The 27,476-nt window shown below is 36.8% G+C and overlaps 2 protein-coding genes across 4 annotated transcripts; one reads left to right on the forward strand and one right to left on the reverse strand.

Moving 5' to 3' along the window:
* Positions 1-128: 128 nt before the first annotated feature.
* Positions 129-10,556, forward strand: LOC130411916 (thymic stromal cotransporter homolog). 3 transcript variants are annotated; one of them, XM_056736928.1, is made up of 4 exons: positions 129-1,341; positions 1,644-1,727; positions 2,931-3,087; positions 9,858-10,556. In XM_056736928.1, exons 1-4 carry the CDS (start codon positions 366-368, stop codon positions 9,883-9,885), a joined length of 1,245 nt encoding a protein of 414 aa, XP_056592906.1. In that variant the 5' UTR covers positions 129-365; the 3' UTR covers positions 9,886-10,556. The 3 variants fall into 3 exon arrangements, with proteins under 3 accessions (XP_056592906.1, XP_056592905.1, XP_056592904.1); XM_056736927.1 differs by lacking the exon at positions 9,858-10,556 and adding an exon at positions 3,167-4,177; XM_056736926.1 differs by lacking the exon at positions 9,858-10,556 and adding an exon at positions 3,175-4,177.
* Positions 6,798-27,194, reverse strand: snx30 (sorting nexin family member 30). The gene is made up of 10 exons (XM_056736925.1): positions 26,951-27,194; positions 18,559-18,747; positions 16,990-17,100; positions 16,565-16,723; positions 13,986-14,175; positions 13,582-13,781; positions 12,848-12,934; positions 11,037-11,189; positions 7,834-7,891; positions 6,798-7,591 (listed from the first exon to the last, which is right to left on the reverse strand). Exons 1-10 carry the CDS (start codon positions 27,155-27,157, stop codon positions 7,527-7,529), a joined length of 1,419 nt encoding a protein of 472 aa, XP_056592903.1. The 5' UTR covers positions 27,158-27,194; the 3' UTR covers positions 6,798-7,526.
* Between the last annotated feature and the right edge of the window lie 282 nt (positions 27,195-27,476).

Genomic DNA, 27,476 nt, shown 5'->3' on the forward strand with positions numbered 1-27,476 from the left:
TTGTGTCTCCTTTTCCAGTTTGTCTTCTTAAAAATGTCTGCAGATTAGCATTAAACTGGTCTTTCCTGAAAGACTTGCTTTCACTTTCCGTTTCTTACCGTCTTTACTATTTTCTAGGACACGTTCGATGTATTACTTACAGGAACCTTTCTAACCAATCAGAAACTGCTAGGCGTGTTTGGGCTTCGTGTGTGCGTGTCCGAAACATGAATAACCACTGACAGTACTTCAATGTGTAACTTCCCCATACCAGAATGACACGACTGACTTCACCCAAGCACTTCATTTAATCTGGGCTGGCGACAGGGAGGAATAAGGCTTTGTTGACTTTTTGATTTGGTTTGGTGATTTTAATTGTTTTCGTGATGTCCTGTTCTGAACATATTGTGCCCTTAGTCTTCTGTGCCCAAGTGGCCAGCTCGTTTTTTGACACCGCTCTCCAAATGGTTGTCAAAGAGCGATGTACCACCAACTCAACAGACCCAGACAGCGAGCAGAAATCCATCACCAACTTCTACATGACCTTCAATATGATCAACAAATTCATAACTATTGTGCCTGCGCTCATTTTGGCAAAGGTTGGAGACAGAGGTTACAGAAAAGTGCCGATTATGGTCCCTCTAGTTGGATACTTTGTTTCCAGAGCTTTACTTCTGTTGGATATTGTACTGGAATGGCCTCTTAAGGTGTTGTTCGCTGTGCCTGTGATTCATGGGCTCTGTGGTGGGTTCGCATCATACTGGGCAGGTGTGATGGCGCTGGTGTCTTTACGCACAAGTGAAGAAAAACGCTCTTTGCACATCATGAGAACCGAGCTGGTGTTTGGAATCGCTGGTTTCATTGGCAGCTTAGCTTCTGGACACTTATTTAATCTTTATACTGTTGATCTAAAACACGGAGTACTTTTGTCTGGATTGAGCGTGCTTCTTTACTTTTTATGTCTGGTCTATGCCATTTTCATTCTGCGGGTTGGTCATCTCACAGCGCTTGGAGACGAACAGGAAAGACGCGAGAATGTCGGGATCATAAATCAAGATGCCCGCAATACGATAAATATAGTTTTGCTTTTTGTGGGTGGGATTTTGTATGATATAGCAGTGGCCGGGGGGGTGGAGATGCTTGCGGCGTATGTCCTGAAAGACCCGCTGAACTGGGGTGCGACAATGGTGGGTTATGGAAACGCGGTTGGGTCCATCCTCTTCATTACCAGCTTTATTGGTGTAAAGGTGTTTACTAGATGTTCTCTTAGAGATGAGAGTATGATCATGATCGGGATGGTGTCATTTGCATCTGGGATTTACTTCATGGCATATGTGACCACAACTCCAATGTACTTTTTGGGTAAGAACTACATCAAAACATTTTTTTGTAATTTGCTCCATGCTAATCTGTTTATTGCGTTCTAACATTCTGGGAATAATTAATTATATATTTTGTTGAATGATTTTATTCAAGTTATTTTCTGTAAATACAGATTTATCATTCAAATATAGTCACACGAATAACAGAAGCACACCAAAATCTCAGTTTAAGATCTAAAAGAATTGGCATGATTTAGGAATCCTCTTCACAGTATAAATGACTTTATTAGTACTTAATTTCCTCTATACTTTGATCCTAAAGTATTACTTTTTCCTTTGTAGCTCGCTCTCTCACACTGTTTGCTCTGATTCCAATGCCCACCATTCGCTCTCTACTCTCCAAACAAGTCAAGGGAATTTCATATGGTAGGTCTTAACTTTTCATTCTGTCAATAGTAGATCAAATCATCCTAACTAAAAGAGTGGGTGTCTGCATTTGACATTGCCAAAGTTGGGTTGTTAATATGGATTTTTCTTACACCTAAACCAGTTAGCTCAATTTATGTTGCTGTGCAGTGAAGCCAGAAGTTCATGCTGAGGAAATCACGTGGAACATCTAACAAAAACAGAGAACTGAAAAAGATGTGAACGTGCTTGAGGGTGGAGACCATAAAAAAAGTCTAAAAACTAATTTCCAAGAACAATTGACAGAAACATGTTTAAAGGGGAAAAACTCTTTCTTTATTACTGCCTCCTCCAGCAGGTATTTATCTTATCACGTAGCACTTCTCGTGTTATTGTCTCATACACTATAAAACTCAATAGAACACACAGATACTTTTATCCACACTCTACTTTTTACCCAGTGTTGCATCAAAAAGAGATGAATCCAATCATTGGATTGTCAAATTAAAATAAGTTGTTTTAACCCATTGTTGGGGCAAATGTAAAAATGTTCTAGGTTAATTTAACCCAACGGCTGGGTTTATCCCTTTTTGACCCAATGCTAGTTTGAAAATGACCTAAGCATTTTGTGGGTTAAAAGTAAAGTGTGGAAGAAAGTATCTGCTGGAAGTGGTGGATTGCAAAGTCACACAGACATTTCTTCACAGCCTTCATAGCTCATATCAAGGGTGCCAGTATAAATTGATGGCACTGTTTAAGCACTGTAAGCCAAACACTAAAGGCACAGCAAGAGTAGGGAATGTTCAAAAGGAAAACAGTGTGCAACACAAAAGTACAAATACCTACATAAAGTAAATACGTATTTTCAGTATAAACATATTGGTAAAAAGATGTTATACTTTTGAACACTAAGTGGGTCGGCAGGTCCCTTCAGGGCAGGGGTATCCAAACTTGGTCCTGGAGGGCCACTGTCCTACAGCTGCAACCTGCCTCAACGCACCTGCCTGAAAGTTTCTACGGCTTTGTAAGACTTTGATCAGCTGGTTCAGGAGTGTTTAAATGGGATTGGAGCTTAACTCTGCAGAAAACTGACCCTCTAAGAGCAGGATTGTGCTGTTCAATTCATGAAAAAGATAAAATAACAAACAGCAGGAGAGTGTTCAAGTAGTAGAAAACAGAATACGATGGTATTTTATTGATGTACGTTTTCCTTTTCTCCTATAGGCTTTACCTTTGTCATGCTCCAGTTGTCTTTCAAAGTTTCAAGCTTAGTCACCACACCCATCTATACTAAGATCTATCAGAGCACACTGGACACCTTCCCTGGGTTTGTCTTCATACTGTCCAGCACATTCACTGTGCTTTCTATGATACCCATCAGGTGAGTCCTTTGAAATTGTTTCAAATATCACTGAAATCGTTATATATATATAAAATTAACCCTTTTGGTTTTGGCAAAGCATTGTAGGTTGTCGCTCAGCAAGACACAGCGGATACGAGAGAATTCAAGGGAACTAAAATCCTCAGAAAAGTACATGCAATTATGACATGTATCATAGTTTCGTCTTATTTTTTGTAGACATACGCTGTAAGAATATGTCTTACTTAGACGTAAAATAAAGAGACTAAAGGTTAACCTAGTTTTTACCCGTCCAAATATGACTACTTCCCTGTTCTATAATTTGAAAGTTTTAAGAGGCGTCATTTTATCAGTCTTGTTTGTTTTCACTTCCCCACAATTATCATATAATTATACCATGGTTCTATATGAAACATATCATGCTTTCTCTTTTTCTCACACACACTTTCGTTCAGAGAGCGAGTGAGAGAGGCCATTATTAACACACAGAGTTTCTACACCAGGGCGCAGGGCCCATCATTTAAAAACAAAACAAGCATTAAAACAGGCCAAAACTATTTAAAATCACGATATTTATTAGTGTTTGTTATTTTTATAGCAGTATACATATTTCTAGTTATCTATAATAGTTTACTAAGTGTACATTTTGAGTGAGGAATTTGAGATCCACAGATTATATTTTTAAATAATGTTTTTTTCATGCTATGGACTTAATGCGAGTTAATGTATTCAGGCAAAGAAAGAAGAGTTGTTTACAAGAATATAGTACTGTTTGTTGCACTTTGTTTAACAAGTAACGAAACAATCTGTTGACAAAATGTTTGTGATTTACTGCTAAAATTTGCTGACACAATATACTTTATTGTAATAAACTGAATTGTATTTATTGTGTATATTGGATTTATAAAACAGTTGTTCTAGTATCTGGTGTGTGTTGCAACAGTTGACCCCCTGTTCAAAAGAAATGTAATAAATTCACATTTTCTGTGAATAGTAGATGATAAATTGATCTCCAGCATGTTTTTCATGATCTTTAAAGCTTTTATATATGAAGGCATGTGCCTGAATGTCTAAAAATCATTTAAATTAGAAGTCTGGAGTAAAACTTTAATTGTGTTGACATTTGTTTCTTTCATTACGAACAAAAAAAAAAAAGTGTGAAAAGTGTGCATAACTTTATTCATTCACTTAATACACACCAAGCTTTTGCAAGTTGTTGTTGAGATTTGTGTTGCAAAAAAATATTTTGAAATAACATTTCACATTTAATAAGCAAAAATATTTTAATACATGTGTTTGTTTTATTCATTCTCAATGCCATTTCAGCATCTTTGGCAATATTCATGGCGAGAACCAGACAATCTTTACACAACTCCGTTCAATATTTAAATAAGCAATGTTTCATACATGGGTTTAATAAAAATTCTAGGAAACAAGTTATAAAATAAATAAGGGATAGCCTAATCCACGGCTGACTATGCATTAAGGATAATGTGGCAGCCAGTTGAAGCGAAGCGGAGGGTTTTGTAGCACACTGAAGGGGCTTATTTCGCGATAGCCGGCTGCTTGTTCATTATGCTGCTTATTACACCGCTACTTGCCACACGGGAAAATAACTGGACATGAAATGTGAATCTGAATTGTTTTGAGACCTTCCGCGAGGAAAAGCTGTTAAGGACTTTTGGTTTGAAGGAAAGAAACGACGTTTAAATGTCACAAACATTCAATTTGGTTTAATAATTTGTAAATAAAATGTCATATATGGGATTAAAAGACATATTCACATTTAATTTTAATAACTGCACCTGTCAAAATGATTTGCAGCATCCGGGTTGCTGAGCGTTATTAGTTTTGAGCGGTTGTTACAACAACCCTTGGAATGTCGCAACTGGCCAATCACAATAAATAATTCCAGAGCGCCGTGTAATAAAGCATTTGGTAACACTTCAGTATAGGGGGCAATTCTCGCATCAGCCCAAATTAATTTAGGCTATTTAAATTGCTTTTTTTACATTACTGATGTCCATCTTGAAACAAAACAATGGCATTGATATATTTTAAAGATACGTCCGGGCCAATTATTTTCAAATAAAACAGCTCAAAATTAATTTTAGTCTGTGAAACCAGGGCTAAATAGTACAAAAAAATAATAATGGCATGGAGCACTTATTTGCTGCAAAGTTTCTGTCAACACATTTGTAAACTCAATTTAATTAGTTTAAATATAAACAGTATTTTACATTTTATACAGAAGAACATGCATCACAACAAAACGTGATATATATGACTTAGTAAAATAAATACATCAAATAAAATGTTAGAGCAATATGCAATTTGAAAACAGACGAAACTTAAAGCCAACATGACTTCAGTAAATAAAACTTGTTATCCATTGAAAAGTCAAATAAAGACTTAATATGCTATTGTAAAGATGTGTTCCTCTTTTCTGAAATGGTACCATTTGTGACCCAATCTGAAATGCAAGTCTTTATTGTGATTTACTGGCTTCTACATCATCTAGAGAACATTTCTGCGAAAATATAACCTTGATATCTTTAATATTGAAATAATAAAAATAATATTGACGTTGTATAATGAAATTAATAGTTGAAATCAAACTTTGATGCTCACTATCTCATAATTAGATATTGAGACTTAAACCTGGTCTTTACAGACTGGGTCACATATTGTTTTAAGAAAAAAAGGAAACAAGACCAGATCTACCACAACGTGGCATCACATTTCCAATCTGTGCTCTGCAGTTAACCTAGTTCTATGGAACACACCACAAGCCAAGAAATAATAGCCTACTTTCTTCCTAGTCTATTAAACTGGACATAATTTATATTGATTGGAAAAGTCTCCAAAAATTACAAAATAGTGTTTATCTTTAACTAATATACAGAATTCAAGAAAATGAAAAGAATGACCCTTGTTTGGTTTGGCAAATAATATAATAGAAAATACAATTATTGTTTACTTATTGTTATCTTTAACACAAAATATTTATAATGAATTTTTGCTGAATGTTCAGTTTGCTCTTTTTCATTCAGTGAAAGTGGGTCTTGGGCTGCACACAGATGGCAGCTGAAAGGCACAATTAAGTAAATGCTCTATTTGTATGTTTTACATTTTAAGCGTTTTTGTTTGTCAGGTACTTTGTCCATTTTAAATTCGATTGAGTCAAAGAATGTACAATTTTATTTTAATGCATTTTTGGTCCATGTTTATATTCATCTACTGTATATTGTCATGTACATTAAAGATTGTGTAATGTAAAAATAATGCACAGATGTAATGTCCAATATCTTCCATATCTTTACCTATAATTGTTTTTATAAAGATCAAACTACCTTCTATGCAAATAACTTTTATGGACTGCTGTCAAGTAATTTTGCAGTCCTCACTTTCAGAAAAGGTCAGCTTGGACATTCCGCATTTTTCTTACGCTCCAATGAGACAATCCTAAAAGATCGGAATTAGGATGAATAAATTAAGATTTGTTTTAAACTAAACACTAAAATATAAATGTTTTAATATGCCAGTAGAGGTCAACATACATTCTATATCAAACGCTTTCAAGTAACATTTACCATAAATATCTCTAATTTTGCATTTAAACATTAGTTTTGATCAATCCCCCCTGAGTTTCTGTTGACAATACAATTTCCCAATAAACCAAATCACACTAGTCCCAATAAGACAAGTACTGTACAAACCATTACAATACACATTTTATCATAAATATTTAATGAGGTCAAGTATATCTAGCAAACATCATTCATTTCAACTCCGTGACCTTAATTCAGAATGTAATAAGGGAGCTGCCAGTTTAGGCAAGTGTGATTCCAATGTGCTCTATTCACGTGTGACTTCCACGTTTAACGCAAGTACCCTCTGCTTTAAGTATCCCCAACTGGAAACTGCAGAAACAAATTGGAATCTGAGAAAATAGTTAAATTAAGCAGATTCTGTAGATTGCGGCATGCCGCAGTGGTATATTGTATAGAAGTGGCATTCTACTGAATTTGAATGTTATAACGACATGTAAGCTTATGAAAGTATCATTTCAGATACGGTTGAACAGCCTTTCTATATACCACGACAGTATGCCGCGGTGTAAAGCAACCGCTAAATTGAACTATCTTCTCTTTGGTCTTCCAACCGGAAACTGCAGAGGGTTCTTCCCAAGAAATGCAGAAGTAACTTGTGCATATAGCATATGTCCGAGGATTCATCAGAAAGAAGCAGATGTTGAAACTTTGAACTTCAGTTTTACATCTTTGGCAAGAGGAATGTTGGCAAACCTTCTGCACAATCTTCAACAATTATAAGAAAAAAACACTGACATTTTGTTCCATTGAAACAGGCAGCATTGAAACAAGCATTTACAAAAGGATTATTGGCAAACATTTTGCTGAAAACAACAAATTTGTTGATGCCAAAGACTTTCCCGATCTCTAGTGTTCCTCTCCAGGCTGCAAACAGTTTAGAGTTCCCAGAACCGTGATTCTGCTGTTCCAGCCTGGGGTGGAGAAAAAAAATTATATATTGTCCTTCCACAGACAGTCAGAACGAGAGGTGGGTGGGATTTCACAAATAGCAACATTTTACAAAATGGAATTCTTGTAGCTTGTCCACCCCAGTAGCGTCCCATCCTTGGTAAATGCCATTTAACGTGGTAAATGTCCAAGGGCATGGTCATGACTTCTCAACCTCAGCATTTGCAGAGAGAAGAGATTGAAATACATGCTCAGTTCGTTTCACCTTTTGTTTCCTGTTTGTCTTGTAACAACGGAATCAGGGACTCCCACGCTGCAAGGCACTGTGGGAAAGAAGGCCAACCAGAACGTCATTATTAAAGCCCTGTTCTTCCAAAACAATGCATACGCTTTTACAGCTAAATTTCATTTGTAATTTGTTTTAACAACTTCAAAGACACATCTTGTAGAAACTTTAAAGTATTTAAAGTACATGGGGGCAAAATAGGTTAAATTTGAAGTTAAGTGCCAAATGAAAGTATACAAAAGGCTTTATAAAATAGTGTGGTCTTTGACTGCTTAAAGTACTGTTAAAGGTAATATCTTCTATGACAGCAATTAAATATCATGCATGTGAAACCTTGTCTCATAGGAAATGCATATTTCTATACACTCTTTGCAGCACCACAAAACTATTTAGCATCAGTTACATATTGCAAACCAGTATAACAATTTCCAACAGCAGTATGTTAACAACACCAAATTGGGGTATATTTAATCAGACGTCGTATGTTGTGTATGTTTATTGTTTAATATTAACAATTTTGACGTATTTGAGCACATCGGACTCGAAATAAACCATTTTATTATTCAGTTAGTCACAGTACTGAAACGAAGTGTGTGAAGAGTGAACTTATGAGCACGAGTAGATGATACTGGGCTGTATATACTGAACCGAGAGCCGTTTCCTTCGGACACATTCGATTGAGAACCGATGAGCTGGATAGTGACTGATCATGCGTGATTCACCTTGAGGCAACCAAACAGTGTGGATAACTAATGCTACGAGCTCATGTGAACAGAGCACGTCAATATTATGGAGCAATCTGGCAAAACGTAAATTTATATAATAACAAATAAATCGTATTGGATTGTAGACGGATCATATAGTTTCTGTAAAATGCTGATGAAGAATAATTATGTACTTTATGTCTATGAGACTTAATAAAGAAATATCATAGTTTGCTGCACATCACCGTGTCTGTATTTGGGTGCTTTAGTTGCAAAACTGTAAGAAGCGTGTCATCATGATGATGATTTGTCAACTGACAGAAGTTAAGAGTGACGATTCATACATTTTGTGCTGAGCCTGATTGACATCATTACATCAGGGTGTAAAAGATTCGGTGAACCGGTTGAAACAAAATGTCTGAAAGACCCGGTTCGCAGAAAAGAGCCGAAGTTCCCATCGCTTACCCGGACAGGCTGTACTGCCTGCTCACAGTGACAAGATTTTAAATTGCCGCTGGCAATATTTAATTTAGAATTTACATTTACGCATTGGGCAGACGCTTTTATCTAAAGCGACTTACATTGCATTACCCTATACTTTTATACTTAGGAATGTGCAATCCCATGGGCTACAGGAAAGAATTTAGCATTAAACACTAAAGTTTTTGAGAACTTCAATTTCTAAATATTTCCTTCTTGTAAGACATGATAGCTCTCAATTATACTGTTGAATGGCTATAATTAATGCTAAACCAAATTAAAAAAGAATAAATTTAACAGAGATATCAGTTGCAGTACTATCATCAGAATGTCGGCTTTCATTCATAAAATGATGCTGTTAAAGAAATCTGTTGTTTCTACATTAATTAAATGTGAAATTATTATTAGAATGTGAAAGTATGTTTTGAAACATTAAAGTGATGTGCGATTAATCACGGAAAAAATGTGTGATTAATCAGATGCGCTTTTTTATTCGATTGACAGCACTAATAAAATCGTTTCAGAGGTAAATCGTGACTCAGACATGCATTCTCTAGAAGATCAATTCAGTGCTTCTCTTAAGCGCCCAGTGGATTTTTGGGTCTCAAAACTGTAGCAATACGTTCCTGATTGCACATATTTTGTGGTGCTACATAGTGCACAGGGGACGTATTTCCTATGAGAACAGTTGGTATTGGGACACATTTTCCATCACTGCAACAAACATTTTATGGTAAAATGTAGAAAGTAAAATGCAAAAACAAATAACACCTCTGGTTTAACCTAGACAAAGTAACTGTAAATTGTTTCCGTTTCCAGGTTCAAGAAACAACTATGCATTGTCTAGAACAGCAAGAGAGACAAAAGCAGAGGAACAGATCACCCTACCCACATAACCACTAAAGGAACCGCTCTACCGGAATAAAGTGCAGGCTCTTTAATTGAACATCAAAACCTTTCGGTTTCTACACAATATTAGGTTTAAAAAACACAATATTACAGATAATACAATCTATTACAATGCATTTAGTTTCCAGTGTGTAATTTTTTGGAGGATTTATTGAAAGAAATGCAATGTTATATACATAAATATGTCTTAAGAGGTGTATAAAGACCTTCCATAATAAACAGTTATGTTTTTATTAACTTAGGAGTTATTACTATCTACATACTGTACTTGCATGGAATTTGCCATGTTATTTCTACAGTAGCCCTAAAGAGAAAAAAATGACGTGCGGACATGTTTGAACTTTTTCAGTTGCCATAGTGCTTCGAACAGGAGGGGGAGTGAACCTCACCACTAGATGCCGCTAAAATCTCCACATTGCTCATTTAAAAATCCCTTTATAATTCATTCTAAATGCGGGTTTCCAAGGTGTTACCCTATATTATAAAAAAATAATAAGGTCCCTTGCAACATAAAATGTCTTAATTTTAAGGCCAAAGCACTTGTGATATGTTCTATTGTTTTTCGTTGGCCATTATTATTACTGTTCTTTTGACATTTGCTGGGTTTGTGTGCACTTAGGATGTTTAAATTAAGAAATTTTCATTCAAATGCACGCACATTAGTGAAGCACACGTCAGTGTAGCACACGTCAGTGTAGCACACGTCAGTGTAGCACACGTCAGTGTAGCATTAAAGCTGAGACCCAGTGATGGGAGGGAACTCGGTCACAAATTCCATTTTTGGGTGAATTACAACTTCAACAAAAAACAGCACCTGGTTTTCTGCTTGCTGGGTTCTCCCACTTGGCAGAAGTGTATGGAATTTTGCAGCGCTGTGTCAGTGTTTGGCATAACAGCAGAACTAAAATTTGAGAGAATTTCTCTCCACCGCATCTGAGCTATTTCAAGACACCCCAGCCACCCCAGCTAAGCATCCAAGGTTCTTTATATACAAACGACAAATGGATATTCAAAGCTAGGATCAGCTAAATAAAGAGATTAGGACTTTCTCGTTCTGCTTAATCTTTACTCCAGTTCTCGGTCTCTTACCTTCTCATAGTACTGGATGTTTTTGTCGGCCATGCCTGTCAACAGCTGTCTGAAGTCTTGTCGTTTGTTGTTCTGCCAGCGGTCCCAGTCAGCCTTCAGGTCGGCATTGAAGCACTCCACACGATCCTGACATTTCTCCACATCAGTAGGCACCTGCAAGACAGATACTGTTACGGCCCTATGACAAAGTGAAAGAGGCGTTTATTTGTGTGTTTTGGTTATTAACTTATCTGCTCAGATACATGATAATGATAAAAACTCAGGGCCAGGAAAAGGGTATATGTCGAAAGTGATGTGACTAAACCGGTAAAAAGGTCTCATTACATCTGCTTGTTGGTAAAAGTGCAATTACAGTATTAACTATCAGCCATATCTGTGGATTTTTAAGGTACTCAGCTAACCTAGCTAGCCGTTTCTGTTTTTAGGCATTTTATGCTATTTTAATAATCAAATGTCACCGAAAAATAAAACAACTTTTATATATCAATCCGTTTAAGTGTTGGGCATCGATTTTGATCATCTTTGTTGCTAATTTAAAGGCGTTTTGAGTTAAACAACTCTTTATGTAATGAAGCGCATACAAAAGACTTAAACTGAATGGGATGAGATTTGTTTTACGGTTTCTGCGTGTGACGCTCGGCCTAAACACTATGACAACTTAATAACATTAAAAATTCATTATAAATGGAAATTTGAAGGATGATAGGACACTAAGGGGCGGTTTATAAATTTGGATATTTAAGTCGTTTAAAAAGAAAAAACTTACAAAACACAAAACTGGTGTGCATCTCGAGATAAAACAATGGCTATGATATATTTTAAGATATGTCAGTGTAAGTTGTTTTCGATCAAGAAACCTCTAACAGTTTAGTTAGTCTGGGTCAGTCTTAAGCCCTGTTCAGGAAACTGACCCTAAATATTTGAATATGTAACAAATACAATCTTGCATATTAAAATCGTAGACTTTTTTCACAATTCTTTATGCAAGCTACTCCTTAAACTGTAAAGAACATAATATAAAAAAATTGCTGGGTCATGAAGAAAATTTATCAGCGATCCGGCAAGAATTTGATTTAAAATATTATAAAAGGTATGTTTTCATATTGTTGTATTATCCTAATTTTTTGATGACCAGGAAGAACTGTGATATGCAAAAGAAATTGAAGTTGGGTGAAGCGTAAAAAGCTTCCGACAGGTCTAAATGATGGTTGAAAATGCTAAATGAAAATATGAATTATTTTTGAAATTCAGTTTGGTGCCACTAGCAGCGCGGAAGTTACACATTTCACCTTTTAACGCAAGAATGAAGCCAGTGTGTCACTCAAAAAAAGTATTCCCAGTTACTTTCCATGACTTAGTACAGTCTACTTGATGCTCCTCCAAGATGGAAAGAATTCACAACATAACATTTTTAGAAGTTCATTCAATTAATGTGTTATAAAGAGTTATCATTGAAGTTGCTTCTGGGCATTAGATTTGAGGAAAACAATTCTAACTGTCCATCACACCGTCGCCGTCGAGAGCGTCAAAGTAGCCGGAAGTAATTAATTGTCAATGTGAACTTTATGATACTGAGCTATGAGGAGGTTTGGCGGCAACCAATCGGAACGAAAAAGTCCATCGCTTGAGAGAATTGCAGAGAGTGCAGCCCTGTAAACTTTGGTCTATGTCAGAGCCCTAGAGTGTCCAGGAATCTTTCAACAGCGTTGTTGGCAGGTCGGCCAAAGCAATTTTTGACACTCTCGACGGCCGCGGTGTGAACGCGCAGTAAGACGTCTGCGTTATGTGAGAGCAAGTAACATGTAACTTACCGGTGTCTTTTTGTCCTCTCTGAACACAACTGCCTCCAGTTTCGTTTCATATTCAGCTTGGACCTGATCTCGTTTTTTAAGAACATTCTGAGTAATTGAGAAAAAAACTGTGGTTAGGAAGCACCTGATGTTATTAGAGCTTTGTAAAACATGCAAACATATAATTTTTACTCTACATAACCTGTTACAAGCCTTGATTTTACCATGCTCAATGCCTTCTGTCCTTTTAAGACCAAACACATTTGTTCAACATTGCAATGTAGCCATAACACAAATATGGAACCTATCAAGACTTGTTTCAGTACATATATTCTTGCTTGGAAGTCTCTGACAGTACTGCAACAGCCCTTGGAGGGAAAATAATTATGACCACTGACAACTAAATGCCCAAAAAATTGTCAACAACTGTTTATCTTTATATCTTTAAATGTTGTTATGTCACAGTGAAGAAGTAAAGCCTATCATAATCGTCAGTTTTTTAGATGTACAACAAAAGTGTCTATAGAGTTTCGTGAATAGTTTCAAATTAACAGACGAGATCTTGTAGTAAGGAGACTGCTATCCTGTATCACTGCTAACACTGCTAGCAACTGTCTGTTGTGTCTTGCTAAATTTGCTGATATCTTGTTGCGACACAACTTGTGAGAGGGTCATTTTCTGTTAAAATTGCATACGAATGTTTCCTCAAATCTGTGTGTGTGTGTGAGCATGTGTGCGTGTGCGTATAAGCTCACCTTCATAGACTCAATGTAGAGGACATATTCTTTAAGCACAGGTAGGAAGTCTTCGCTCATGTCCTCAGTGAGTTCATCCAGTGCGCTGGTGCAGTTCGACACACACCCAGCCACACCTTCCAGAGGTTCATGAAGGTCCTCCTCAAAAGATGTCCAGGAGGTGTAGACGGGACTGTATTCCCTCAGTTCCATTAGGTACTCTATAGGAGCATCAGTCCAAAACCAGTTAAACTAACAAAACTCCAAAACGAAAAATTCTAATTCATATTTAGATATTTTTATGATAATTGATCAACCTTTCAAGACACCAAATCTAAGTGCTTTAAACCAGTCTATGATTCTCCTACATAACATGAATCGTAAAATGTATTTTTTTCCACAATTTTTACATGCATAAACTTTACCTGATTGCTCCTTGATAATTCTCTGTGCTATCCTATCAATGGTGCCCAGCTTCTGTGTGAATACGTCCAGATAATCGCCCATAGCTGCAAACTCCATCGGCCGCCCCCTCAGTTTATAACCACCTGTCACATATTTCACCGATTCCCCCATTTTAGTCAGCAGAGCCAGGCCCAGACGTTTATTCAAGTCCTAAAAAACAAGTATATTACACCAACCACATGCAAGAAAACGCTTCCCGAAAATATGGTTTCTGAAACAGGTTTTCCTTCTCATACACTAATACACTGCAGATCATAGAAACATCTGGATCTCAATCCGAGGGTCATAAACGGCTAGTAAGGGTTTGATAAATCAATTTTCCAGCATTTGCATTCCAACACATTGCCATAGTAAAACGCTGAGAAATTACACAGCCCTAAACATTTACATTACAGGATTTGTTTTCAATGAGAGTCAAACAAGATATTATACAAAAAACATAAATGGAAATGTATAAACCAAAGAGCTAGCATGACCCTGTCCCATGTACCGTAACTATACAGCAAACATGGCAATGACAAACTCTTTAGTGTCCCTGCATGAATTTAAACTTGCAGGTAAGCTTGGAATCAGGCCAATATTATTTGTTGAATAAAGTTAAAGGAATGAGAAATCACACAGCTAGCTCCAAATGATTTATTGAACGGACCAGAGTCAATCATTCTGCTTATACCACCTGAAACCAATGCACAGGAAATTGTTCAAATGTTTAATTTCAATGTTTTTAATTGTTTCGTCTTTAAAATGCTGTTGATGCTAGGACAACTTTCTTGCACATCTCATTTCCGTTAGACCGAATGGACTCAGCAGCTTGAGCCGTGTGGTGTGTCTGTGTGTGTGAGTGAGAGAGCGAGCGAAATCGCCCGCACACCTGCCCGTTTGCGGTAATGTGACAGAAAAGCTAGTGATAATAGCGCAGGGCAGTGTTGGCTTGTGTTTATCTTGCTTGTTCTATAAACACCATGCACTGTCCTGTTTTTTACCTTTGTGTTTTTCTTTTTTTCCTGTTTGCTCCTGTAAAGCTGCTTTGGAACAATGCACATTGTGAAAAGCGCTATATAAATAAACTTGAATTGAATTGAATTGAATAATAAATTATTCATCTTCAGCAGTAAAAATAATAATAATAAAAAAAAAAAATCACGCAAACTTTTGAAAGAGTAGGTCTATAAATTAAATTTGCTATCAGTTATAAGCAGCATTACAAGAAAAATGAACCAGATGGCTATCGGTGTTTATTAATGCATTTTATTTTTCCATTTAGTTATTTTATTTATTCGATTTCAGTATATGTATTTCGTGTTTTTGAAATGCTTTGTTTATTGGAACGAAACTGCACACGTTTCCGTAAAAATAAAAGTTTGAAATTATAAATGTCAGATCAAGAGCCGGGAGCCGTGTGCGGAGATGACCTGTAGGCTACACTATAATCTGTTTGTTGTTGGCAAAGTGATATAGAACTGTAATGCGGTCAGCAGACCTGCAACACCTTCATAAGCCGTGTGTCCACAGAGGCATTTACACCTGTGGCCGGCGTGCTTTTTTCAATGGTTTTCAACAGTAACGCCGCGCTTTAAAAAAAGCTACCAGTTCACATTTTTTTCCGCTCAGCGCTGGTTCTATGTGTTTGTCCCACGAGCAGCGACGGCGTTCGACCGGGCGCCCTGTGTTGAAAAAAGCTCAACTTTGGGCAGAACGCTGCGCCTGCAGCGGGCGTTTTCAGCCTTGTAAATGTGCCTCTGTGGACACAGCCCCACAGGTGTGCATTTAACTGAAAGTTAATGCATACCAATAGAACATTTGTCAACCAATCACATTAAAGCATTCAACAGCCCAGTGGTATAAGTGATGATAAACTAGTGTCCCCTGTAGCGCAACTATGGCATGAAAAAGCACAAAAAAATCATTTGCGCTAGTTAGAACATTTTGACTTTACTCGCTTCATTCGTACGTCAAATTAGCTTCATTCGTGCATCAAATTCACTTCACTACAGACGCGAATTCGCCTCATGGGAGGGGCTTCTGCCAGGCGGCTCCAGTCTCGTAAATATATATTGCTCAAGTTGTGTAAAGATCGTTTTTGACAACTTGCCAGATTGTCCGACCTCCTCACTCACTTTCTTCCAAGCAAGATCCTTTTTATTTCTGTTTGATAAAAGTAAGATGCATCATACAGCTCCAGGTATCCATACACAGCAATAATGATTTCTGCCTCCGCTCGCAACATCATAATCACCTCACTGCTAGAGCAAGCTCCTGATTCGCAGCGCGATTTCGCCAAAGTTCCAATTTTTTACCTCGCGCGAATGCTCAATTCGAGCGAATATTCGCGTTATTCGCACAATTCGTGCCGCAAGTAGGTCTTTCACGTCTTTGCATTGACTTAACATGTAAATCACTCGCACTTAACGCACCATTCGCGTTTGGTCCGAACACAATATTTGGATGAGTAACTGTTAATTTTCAGGTGAACTAGCCCCTTAAGGTATAAAATGGCCCTTTTTTAATTTTCTAATGGTGTGTAAGAATATAAAAGCACCTTTGCTGAGAGAAATGCATTGAAGTGTTCATTGAAAGACAGGACCGGATGGTCTGCTACACGTTTGAGGAACTTGTCTAGTGCCTTCCTTCTGGTCTCCACAAACTCCTCTGAAAACCGGTCCACAACTCCCTTCATAACAAACTTTTCCGGTAGGGGCTAAATGATTACAAGAATGAGTAGAATTAGAAGTAGAATTTATACAGTAAAAAGACAAATCTCCTGCCATTATTACAGCATAAACTGTAGGGTTTTTACCTATAATTTCAGTTATGGCAGCAAAAATAACTTGCTCCGAGCTTAACAGGTTTAAGAATTTTGATACTGTAACTGTACCAAATGTGGTAAAATCTCAAAGCATCTAATACTGCAGCTTCAAGCAGTGATTGTAAGAACAGTGCTGTAAAGAGTCTTCCTCTACCTACTGGAATAAGGTGGGTGGGTTGACTGTCCTCTAGCCTGTTTCTTAGCCAGTCGAAGTCCTGATACCGTCGCCTTACCGAATACTCTGGAAAGTCAAACTCTGTTCTGGTGGTCTGCAGATCAAGCAAGAGCAAAAGCAGGCAAATAGTAAAGAAATGACCAAATCTTTATTATGGTACGATATATTTTGCACCAATAATTTACAGTTTAAACTATTCATATTAAACCAAAATAACAGCGAAAACCAAAATGGATCACAAAACGACTTTTCAATGTCAACATGAATACAGATGATGACAAAATGTATAATTTTAATGTAATGTAAGTCGTAGTTAAAAGCAGCTCTTATTTGCGTACATTAACATCAAACCAAAGCAGTATGAGAGGCACCTTTGATACAAGAGTCTGAGGACCCACCGGACATATGACTCAGTTTGTCAGCCTGGTTGAGATGATTAAACGAACAGAACAATGTTTTGATCATCCAGCAAATCACTTAGTTGATCGTCATTAAAACTTATCATTAAGAAGAACATTTCCAGGAGGACATACAGTACTGATAAAATATATATATGTGAAGTCTTTGGACAAAAGCATCTGCCAAATGCATAGATATGAGTGTAAATGTAAATTAAAGGAATTTCACATCTTTAAAATTGCAAAAGCTTTGTTTCATCAAAGATTAATGTCATGGCCTCTCAGTGTATTATTTTGGCTCTGATTTGTCACTGTGTCAGTATGACAATTAGCACTCAAATGCTATACATATATAGCTATATATATAGTCTACAAACAACTGACACATCAGCTACACAAAAGCTTGATGAATGTTATTTATCAATTACTAATTAGATATTCGTTAATTTAACATTTCTACAAACCATTTTAAACTTTTCATACAGGTCACTTAATTTTGATAAAGGATACAAAATGCAAAATAGCGCTTTTTGGGGCAAAAAACTATCACTCAAATCTCATCCTATGCCATTTTATTTTGAATTGCCAATAAAATTTTATTCCGTTTTTTAAACAAAAATTTGAATGGGTATTAAAGTAAAAGCATTAACTAACTAATAAACATTTTCTCACAAACACTTATCATTCCCCTTCCCAAACACATTAACGCAAATTGTTCTACCAGGTATGGACTGGTTTGTTTAAATATTTTTAATGATGAAGATGCAAAGAAACAGAGTTTTAAAGCAGACTTTAACATACATCCACAGGCATATCTCCAACTGAAATCTGTGAAGGGGTTAAAAAAAAGGAAGTATTGAAGACTGTGGTGAGGAAGGCGGGACGGGAGCCGGGACGGGAGCCGTGATGCGGGACCGGTGTGCGGACGGCTGATTTCAACTATCACTCACGCAACCTGCCCCGCCTTCCTCACCACAAAGACATTATTATAAGTGAATGTAAATGTCTGACTTTAATTGGGAAGATACTGGAAACAGAAAGACCTTTTAAATGTAACGCAACATGAAACGGCAACAGAATAACATAAATGAACAAATAAAACCACCATGTTGTCAATTTTAGCAATAATATTGAAACGGATTTTGCCATCTGACCTTTGTGCACACTCTATAGGTGATGTAGGTCTCCATAGTGGACACATGTTTCTTGGGGTCATCTACAGTCACAAACAAGTCACGTGTCTCTCCGTCCAAATCGTCATCCAGCTGCAGTCGGTTTAATAGTGAAGAAGAGGAGGCAGGGCTTGATGTGTCTACTGGTGTACCATTGGGCAGGCTCCGGTCCTAGGGTGCAAGGCAGAAATGTTTTAGTAAATTGAACAAAAAGTTGATATTTACAAACAAGGTAACAAACATAAACACATATAAAACCCTTTGGATTAAAGCATAAAGACTAAATACACCCTTAAAAGTATTGCCTATTCTTTCCTTTAAATATAAATCACATTAAACGGTAAAAATGTGTTCAAACAGCTTTAAGGACTCTTAAGTGAGAATATGGTCACACTTTAGAATAGGGACCGATTCTCACTATTAACTACGACTTTTGCCTCAAACTCCTAATTAATGCTTATAAAGTAGCTTTTAAATTTAGGTAGGGATGTAGAATAAGGTAATCCAGAATAAGGCATTAATATGTGCTTTATACATACTTACATACAACCAATATGCATGGTAATAAGCAGGTAGTTAATGATGAATTTGTGTACCTTAATATAAAGTGTAAACGAGAATATAAAACTAACAAACTGCTTTTATGGTAGCTTAAGTACATAAAACATGTATGCAAAATTCTGTATGGAATACCAGGATAACATTGCAAACTGCACCTGGTACCATTTCCAGTGTGATAAATAAACCAGAAGCATTATCAACATGTCTATTTATATACCATAACTCAACCTATAATACCAACCTGCTTACCGTTTAAACTAGGCCAATAAAAACCAGGTGGGGAAAGTGGGAAAATTATTTTCATAAATGACAGACTAACTTCATAAATATGGCGTGACATTCAATAATATGGCAGCAATATCAGTTCCTTGGGTGCAACATTAACCACAGTAAATACATTTATATAATTCCTAAAACAATCATTTGATTAGCCTAATATCTTTTTCTGGCATCATTTTGTGAAAATAGGATTTAAAGAGCTATTTTAAGCCATTATCAGATTAAAAATTATGTATTTACAATAATGATAATGTTTAACTATTTAAGCAGGCTGCAAAAAGTATTTGCTTGACAAATGTGGAGATTAAAACTATATACTACATACTTTTTAAACATTTGTGACCCTGGACCACAAAACCTGTCGTAAGTCGCACGGGTATATTTCTGACAAAAGTCGAAAAATACATTGTTTGGGTCAAAATGATAAATTTTATTTTATGCCAAAAATCATTAGTATATTAAGAAAAAGATCATGTTCCATGAAGATATTTTGTAAATTTCCTACCGTAAATATATTAAAACTTTATTTTTGTGAGTCGATCCCTTAATATCGCTAACAAAAAATGGTCAGAAACATGCCTACAAACTTAACTCGCTGCTGTCCGCTCTACATAGATACCAAACTTGAATGGGTAGTTTTCATAAAGTTAAGAGATTCCGCTTTCAAATGAATCTACTCTCTTCTATGTCATTACAAGGGTAAGCCAATAAAGAGTGTTAAAACAAACCTGTTTCTTATTGGCAACGGCCTGCTATAGCGTCTCTAATTGGCTGCCAATTTCGTACACAATCCGTCATGATTGCGCTTCAAAACATGGATTCTGATGGAAGCGAGTTTGGATTGAGCATTGAAGCTAATGAGAGCAATAATTAAACAAACCTAGTAAATTATTTTTTTGCGAATCATTGGGAAGATAATACAGAATGTCTAGAGACAAAATGTTATAGATACTTAAAATTTGCTTTGCTGGGATGTACAAAGACATTCTGTGTGCAGAAGTTATTGAAAATCAGTTGTGTTGATCTGATCTGAAGATCGCCTCACATGTCTGCTTTCACATTATAAAGAGCATGGAATTGAGCTGAAGGAAAGAAGTCTGGTGGGAGGAAAAGCAATACACGATCATTCGAATTCATATTTATAGCATATGAAAGAAATGTGAGAAAATGTGAAAAAGTCATGTGTAAAATTGTATATGTTCCTGGAAAATTATTTTTATGAAGTTTTGTGTGTATAAAGTTTAAGCTGTGGTTAATCAATGGTGTAAGTTTCATTTATTTCCCATCATTAGTAATATGCGTTGCTAAGGACTACTTCTGGAAAGCTTTAAAGGCGATTTTCTCAATATTTTGATTTTTCCCATTCTCAGATTCCAGAATTTTAAATTGTTATATCTCGGCCAAATATTGTCCTATCATAACAAACTATATATCAATAGAAAGTGTATTTAGTCAGCTTTCATGTGGTGTGTAAATCTCAATTTTGAAAAATTTACCCATAAGACTGGTTTTGTCGTCCAGGGTCACATTTATGTATTGGACCATTTCTTTGTTTTAGAATGTATAATAATGAGCTAAATGCTTTGTGTTAAAAAAAACTTTTTCAGTTTCAACATTCAGGAAACCATGACTGCTTTTTCCTGATCACATGCCCAGACGCTTCAGAGTGCTAAGACAAGTTTTTTTTACCTTTTTTTTGCTGTCTTGCAAAAATGAGAGTAAGTGCACAATCACACTCCCTGTCTATTTAGTAAAAACATACAAATGAATCTTGTAGGTCCCTCACAACGCAAAGTGCCATCCTATCCACAAGTTTACTACACCCCATGGCGCTTTGCGTGAATGATTGGACTATCTTCTGGTTCAATGTCAACAAACGCCTTTCTGCCGTATTTCAAGTCTTTCGTCAAAACTACATCAGCATACTGTCCACTACATTATAGATGCAGCCCTGTCTTAACTTTAGATCTGTATGTGAAGCACTATTTTTATTTTTAGAGGTGACATAAGCTTTGCATGGTCAAAAGAAGCCCCGAACAGCAGGTCTTGCTCATTTAAAGGGGTACTATTAGGGCTGGGCAATACATATTGCGATTCAGGCCAATTATACATGTCTTAATCGATTCTGAAATCGATTCGATGTTTTATGCACAGCTCTTCCGTGAAGTACGGCTGTTTGATCAGTAGGAAGTACTGCTCGATCTAAAATCACTACATGAGTCGTTTATAACTTGTATTTGAAAAAGCAACACTCGTCTATCATCATTACTATAAATCAACTTTATTATCATGAAAATACCTGAAAAGGTTTGAAGAACAGATAGAATATGACCACTGGCATATCCTGGAACTAATTGCTCTTCTTCGGTTTCCCTTATTCAAAGTTTCTGTGCAAGAGCGCCCTCTTGCTTTCAGATGTGGGGGCATTTAACTGCAAGTCATTGAGAATCTGAGAGCATAAGAATCCTGCGATATATCGCCCAGCCCTCGGTCATATGTAATGAATAGCTGTTTTTCTGTATATTTGGTGTGTGATAAATTGCCCATGCATGTATAAGACACGTAAAATTGCAAAAATTAAAGTGTCTAAACTAGGAATGCACCGATCCGATACTCTGGATCGGAATAGGGGCCGATACGGGTCTTTTTTGCTGGATCGGGTATCGGACTGACTGGTTCCCTTCAATCTGACCCGTTGCGATACCTGTGGATGTTACTCTAAAGCTTCAAAAAGGACTAACTATCAGGAAATTACCATAAAAGTTGTCATGCACTGTATTCGATGTCATGTATTTCGATAGCTTTATGCGAGGAACAAACCAATATAGCATAATTTAAAAACTCTGACCTCCGCTGGTGCGGTTATCAATCAATCTCAATCCAGCATACGTGTGTCCAGGAAAAGTCAGGACGTTACTCATTCCAAAGTTTTCAATATTCTTCATAATCACTAGATAATAGACTTTGGTTTTATTTAAAATGCATTTGCAGGAGACGGTAGACTCGCTGAGTGTAACGTTATTTTTATTTTTAAATTACATACTTTTTGAACCTTAAATCGTGTACAACACATTACATTGCAATTAAAGAAAAACGTATAATATTCTTTTTAGCCGTGTCATATGACCCCTTTAAATCACAGTCTCATTTTCTGTCATCAGAATAAATTATTCAACGCTGCAATACACTACTTCTGCCGGTGTTCCGGAGGTTTCACCCATACTCGTTCTTAAAGCAGCACACCCAGAAAACAAGTGGATGGATCACCTAATTTTATATATATATATATATATATATATATATATATATATATATAAGCATTGCCATGTACCTTCACTATTAGAATGAGCCAACCTGTTTTCAGCAACATTTGTCAAGATTTAGATTTAATCCAGTTAGAGACAAAAAACAATGTGCTTATAGTAATATTGTGGTCAAACCTGAAGAAAGCCATTAAACATTAAAGACTGAAAGTGTATCTTGTTACTATGGGCCTTGGTTACATCACAAAGCTATCAGCAGATCATACAGTATAATGGATGTATTTGGACAACTGCCTAAATCCAACTGTATTGGATAAAAATACAGTCAATTGCAGAATAATTTATTTGAATTTTGAACTATTGCTGCACAAAAGGAAGCTTCAAATTTAACATGGCAGAAAAATCTACAAAAAAGAATAAATGAACAGGCTAGAAAATAAACAGTAGTAAAAATGGCTCTTTTTTGTCATACAAAACACAATAAACAATACACTCAGGCAGCAGCTCAATGTCTTGCCTTGTACCAAATTGAACACAGGTCTATTGTGAGGCTCCAGTTGTTTAGTACACAAATAATACACTTTTTATGATACCATAAACATTACTGGAATTGATTTTAATGTATGGTTTGATTAATTTCCATGCATAATAAGTAAACCTTCACTGTTATGTTATCCTTTGTAACAGTTAAAAACACAATATTGCAAATAATTTTTTTAATTTTGAATTGTATGGTTACGCATTTTTGACTGATTCTAGAGTACCAGTCAGATTCATCTTGATTTTGTTTATTTTGTGCTTTTTGGCACAATAAATCATACTCAAAAATACAAATGATCGAGGCAGAGAGAGTGTAACCTTTGTGGCTCTTACCTACACTGCTGAAGTGTCAATGTGATACTAGTGCTGGATTATTTACAATAATATCATGTGAATAACCACAACATCGATTAATATTGGCTATTAATATTGGTTTTATTTTGTTATGTATTTTTATTGCGACTCCCTTACAACAAACTAAGTAAATCTCGATTCTCAGAAAACAGGCTGTTGAGTCCTCGTTCTATGAAGTCCCTCCTACCAAAACGCTCTTATTGGTTGGGAAGGATAGGAAGAGTGGAAAATAGATAGAAGTCAGAACAAATCGGTCAGGTGCTGATTGAAGAGATGTGTTGTCAGACGATTCTTAAAGATGGCCACAGAATCTGCTGATCTTGTAGCGAACAAACGTGGAACATATCCAGAGAAGGTACATGAGAGTGACTTTTTTTAACTTTTTGAGATGGCATTACAAGATACAGAGTGTAGGGATCTGGCGGGTAGATAAGTCTGTATTAGCGAGTGAAGACTTGGGAGTGCAGAACCAGTGGTGGTCTTGTAGGCCAAGAGCAGAGCTTCGAATTTGATGTGAGCTTCTAGAGGGAGCCAGTGTAACTTAATAATGAGAGGATTGACGTCTGCTCTCTTTGGTTCGTTGAAGAACACTCTTGTGGTTCATCTTTAAAGGTTTGGTTGTGAAAGCTGGAAATCCAGTGCATTGCAATAGACCAGACTGGACAGGACAAGAGCCTAGACAAGGACTTGCGTAGCATTACTGGACAGCAGAGGTCTACATTTTCCTAATTTTGTAGAGGATTAATCTACAGGACCGGGTGGTGCTGGCAACATGACCCTTGAAATTTAGCTGATCATTGGCTACCACTCTTAGTTTTTTGGCTGTTCTGGAAGGTGAGATGGTTGATGAGGCCAGTTGAATGGAGAAGTTGTGATGAATCTTCGGGTCAGACAGGATTACAAGCAGTTCTGTTTTTGCAAGGATAAGCTGCAGATGATTGTCCTTCATGCGAAATGTCAGTCATGCATGCTGAAATGCATGCAGAAACAGTGGGATCGTCAGCCTAAAATTACAGGTGAAGTTGTGCATCATCCCCATAGCTGTGATAGGAAAACACATGTTTCCAAATGACAGAACCTAGGGATTGCATGTAAACAGAAAAGAGCAAAGGTCCAAGCACTCAGTCCTGAGGCACCCCTGTATTGAGAGGTTGGGACTCAGATACATCACCTCTCCAGGATACTCTAAATGACCAACCTGAGAGGTATGACTTGAACCATTGTAGCATCATTCCAGAGACACCCATAACCTTTAAGGTCAACAGGAGGATGTGGTGGTTAACGGTGTAAAAGGCAGCAGTTAGATGAAGTAGGATGAGTACAGATGATTTAGAGGCTGCCCTTGCCAGTCTCAGGGCTTCAATTACCCTATCTGTGATCCAAGGGGAAATGTCCATGTAAAACCCAGAAAAAAAGTTACTTGTAGTCCCATGAGCCATTCATTGTAGTCTAGGGTTGGCGTAGTCTAGAGTAGGTGATGTCAACCAAATTGCCATCGGAAGATGTCTTCAGTGAAAGCAGTTTTGTACAAATAAATTGTGCATTTATAAATTCAGGCATGTGCCATCTGTACAACGCAAGCTTCACAGTTATAAAGTGAGGGTTGAATGAATTGTTATTCTGATGATATATTCAATAAAATTATACAATGAGGCGCGTCTTCATACAAGGCGAGCTGATCAGATACGCGTCTTTTTTATACAACGTGGGCAAGCTGCGCATCCATCATACAGCATAAGCTCAACAGTTATTAAGTCAGACCAGTGACCGTCTAATCTGCACAGTGCAAGTATATATGCCCCTTAAACTTGTTCATATTTGTTTACAACACAAATTGCAGCCCGCAGCACAGAGCAAACACAAGACGCTTCCAACAGTGTACGTGACGCTTACTTCAGCATGTGTTTTTTTTTTTTATTGTTCATAGCACCATTCACAGGTGAAACAACCTCTGACGCGTACCTGCTACTAACAGCTGACTGGCAGATTCCAAATGGCATTTCTGCCCACAACATAGGGAACAAGGGAACACGATTTAAAGTCATATTGTGAGACGCGTTTGCGCTATTTACCTGACAGTTAACATATCAAGAGCTCTGAAAATCAAAGTGAGAAGGGCGTGGGGGTTATCACTCTGATTGAGATAAGCCTTACGTGGTCATCCTGTCAATGATCCTGTCAATATTAACTGTTCTCTAAACCCTAGATCATTTTGTGACCTAAGGCTGTAAGTGGTGGTTTTGGAAATAGACAAAAAACCTAACAGGAACCTCATTTTTTATTATTTTGACTTTAAACCTAATTCATAACTTCTTAAGACTTGTGGCTTTGGGATCATTGCATTTATAGCATGTGTGGCATATACTGTATCATCATTAGTATTTAGTGATACATCATTTTATTCCATTGTACTTTATCCTTTCTATTCTTACTTAGTTTTTTTATTTTAAAAATTTTGAAACTCGACAGATGAAGCTCAAAAGCGTCTTCTTTCAAATGAAACACTGTGCTTGTACTTCAAAGGGTTCATGAAGAGTAATCATTTGAGTAAAACTATATCCTTTTCATTGGTAGGCTAGAATGAGGGGTAAGCTTCAAGAGGTTAAAATATCATAAATCCCTAAAAAAAAAAATCCCTCGTTTTTGAAATGTTCAACTTCCCAGAAATTCACAATTAAATGGGCTTTTCCTGACACAGGCTTTAAATTACCACATACACATTACATTCCTAAAAAGGTCACAAATTTTTGTGTACAATAAAAATATAATTGGAATACCCATTAATGCTACTACTAGAATCGCTACAAGCAATTGAAAAAAATAATTTAGTTTAAATATTTACATCATGATCTGAAAGGTTTGATGAGTATTATCACCAAACTGGTATTGTTCTTTTTTCATTTAGAAAAATATAATACTTTATATATCGATTCAATAATTTAAATGATTTTGTCGAAATAAAAATACTACTTTAAGTTTAGTAAATCATAAATCTTTCACTAGTTATAGACTCAGACTGAGCATAACAAACAGCATGTACAGTTTTCAACAAAACCTGTTGAAAACAATCCTAATGGTTTTCATTACAAATACCACCATGAATTAACCTAAAATCTTTACAACATCTATTTATGCAGAGTCCAGTCGAATTGAAAGGTTTTCTACTGGTTCCCATCCTCCAGATAACATCCCATCAATAATACCCAACACCCTATCTGTTTCCATTAAAACGGACACAATTCCCATTGTTCCCATTTAAACCCATTAGTATTTCTATGATGGTTTCCTTCATAGGGACCCGTTATGACCAACAGTGATGCACGAACCCTTGTTGCCCAATTCGAGTCTCACTATAGGGTTCTCGGTGATGGGTTTACCTTCTCTCCTGGGTTGCTGGTTTTCAGTCTATCGGGGCTGCAGCTCCGCGCAGACTCCTCCGCGGACAGCGGGTGGCAGATGTCTTTGAGGGATTTCTGCCCGGATGAGGGCAGTGATCTGGGGGTACCAGTGCTCATCGCGCAGGGAAAGAGACAATTCGCGCAGTTGTTTAATTTCACTGCCGCACTAGTTGAATGAGCAAACATTTGTCAGCTGACCGTCAACGCGCAGCCGCGAAATTTACATTGGTCAGCTGACTCTTAACAAAGAAGCACACTTCCGGAACCCGACGTGCAATAACACATAATAAAAGTCTCAAAATTGCGTTCAAGTCTTGCGTTTTCTTTTCCGTTTTATAAACACTTTAATGTTTATAAACACTTTAATGTATTACATACAGTATTGTGAAACGATTCCAAAAATGTCATGACACACTAAATAAACACGGACAGCGGCAGTTACATCACATGTTATTTGAGAATGCATTAATGACTAAATGTAATAATATTCTTATGAAAATGTAAT

The sequence above is a fragment of the Triplophysa dalaica genome, chromosome 22 (genome assembly GCF_015846415.1).
Source record: "Triplophysa dalaica isolate WHDGS20190420 chromosome 22, ASM1584641v1, whole genome shotgun sequence".
NCBI classification, from domain to species: domain Eukaryota; kingdom Metazoa; phylum Chordata; class Actinopteri; order Cypriniformes; family Nemacheilidae; genus Triplophysa; species Triplophysa dalaica.

Coding starts and splice junctions, on each gene's coding strand:
- LOC130411916 (XM_056736926.1), top strand. CDS start 366: ATGTCCTGTTCTGAACATATTGTGCCCTTAGTCTTCTGTGCCCAAGTG. Junction 1,342..1,643: donor AACTCCAATGTACTTTTTGG/GTAAGAACTACA, acceptor TTTCCTTTGTAG/CTCGCTCTCTCACACTGTTT. Junction 1,728..2,930: donor AGTCAAGGGAATTTCATATG/GTAGGTCTTAAC, acceptor TTTCTCCTATAG/GCTTTACCTTTGTCATGCTC.
- snx30 (XM_056736925.1), bottom strand. CDS start 27,157: ATGTTTGCTCATTCAACTAGTGCGGCAGTGAAATTAAACAACTGCGCG. Junction 12,935..13,581: donor TCTACATTGAGTCTATGAAG/GTGAGCTTATAC, acceptor TCAATTACTCAG/AATGTTCTTAAAAAACGAGA. Junction 7,892..11,036: donor ACATCCAGTACTATGAGAAG/GTAAGAGACCGA, acceptor TCTTTCCCACAG/TGCCTTGCAGCGTGGGAGTC.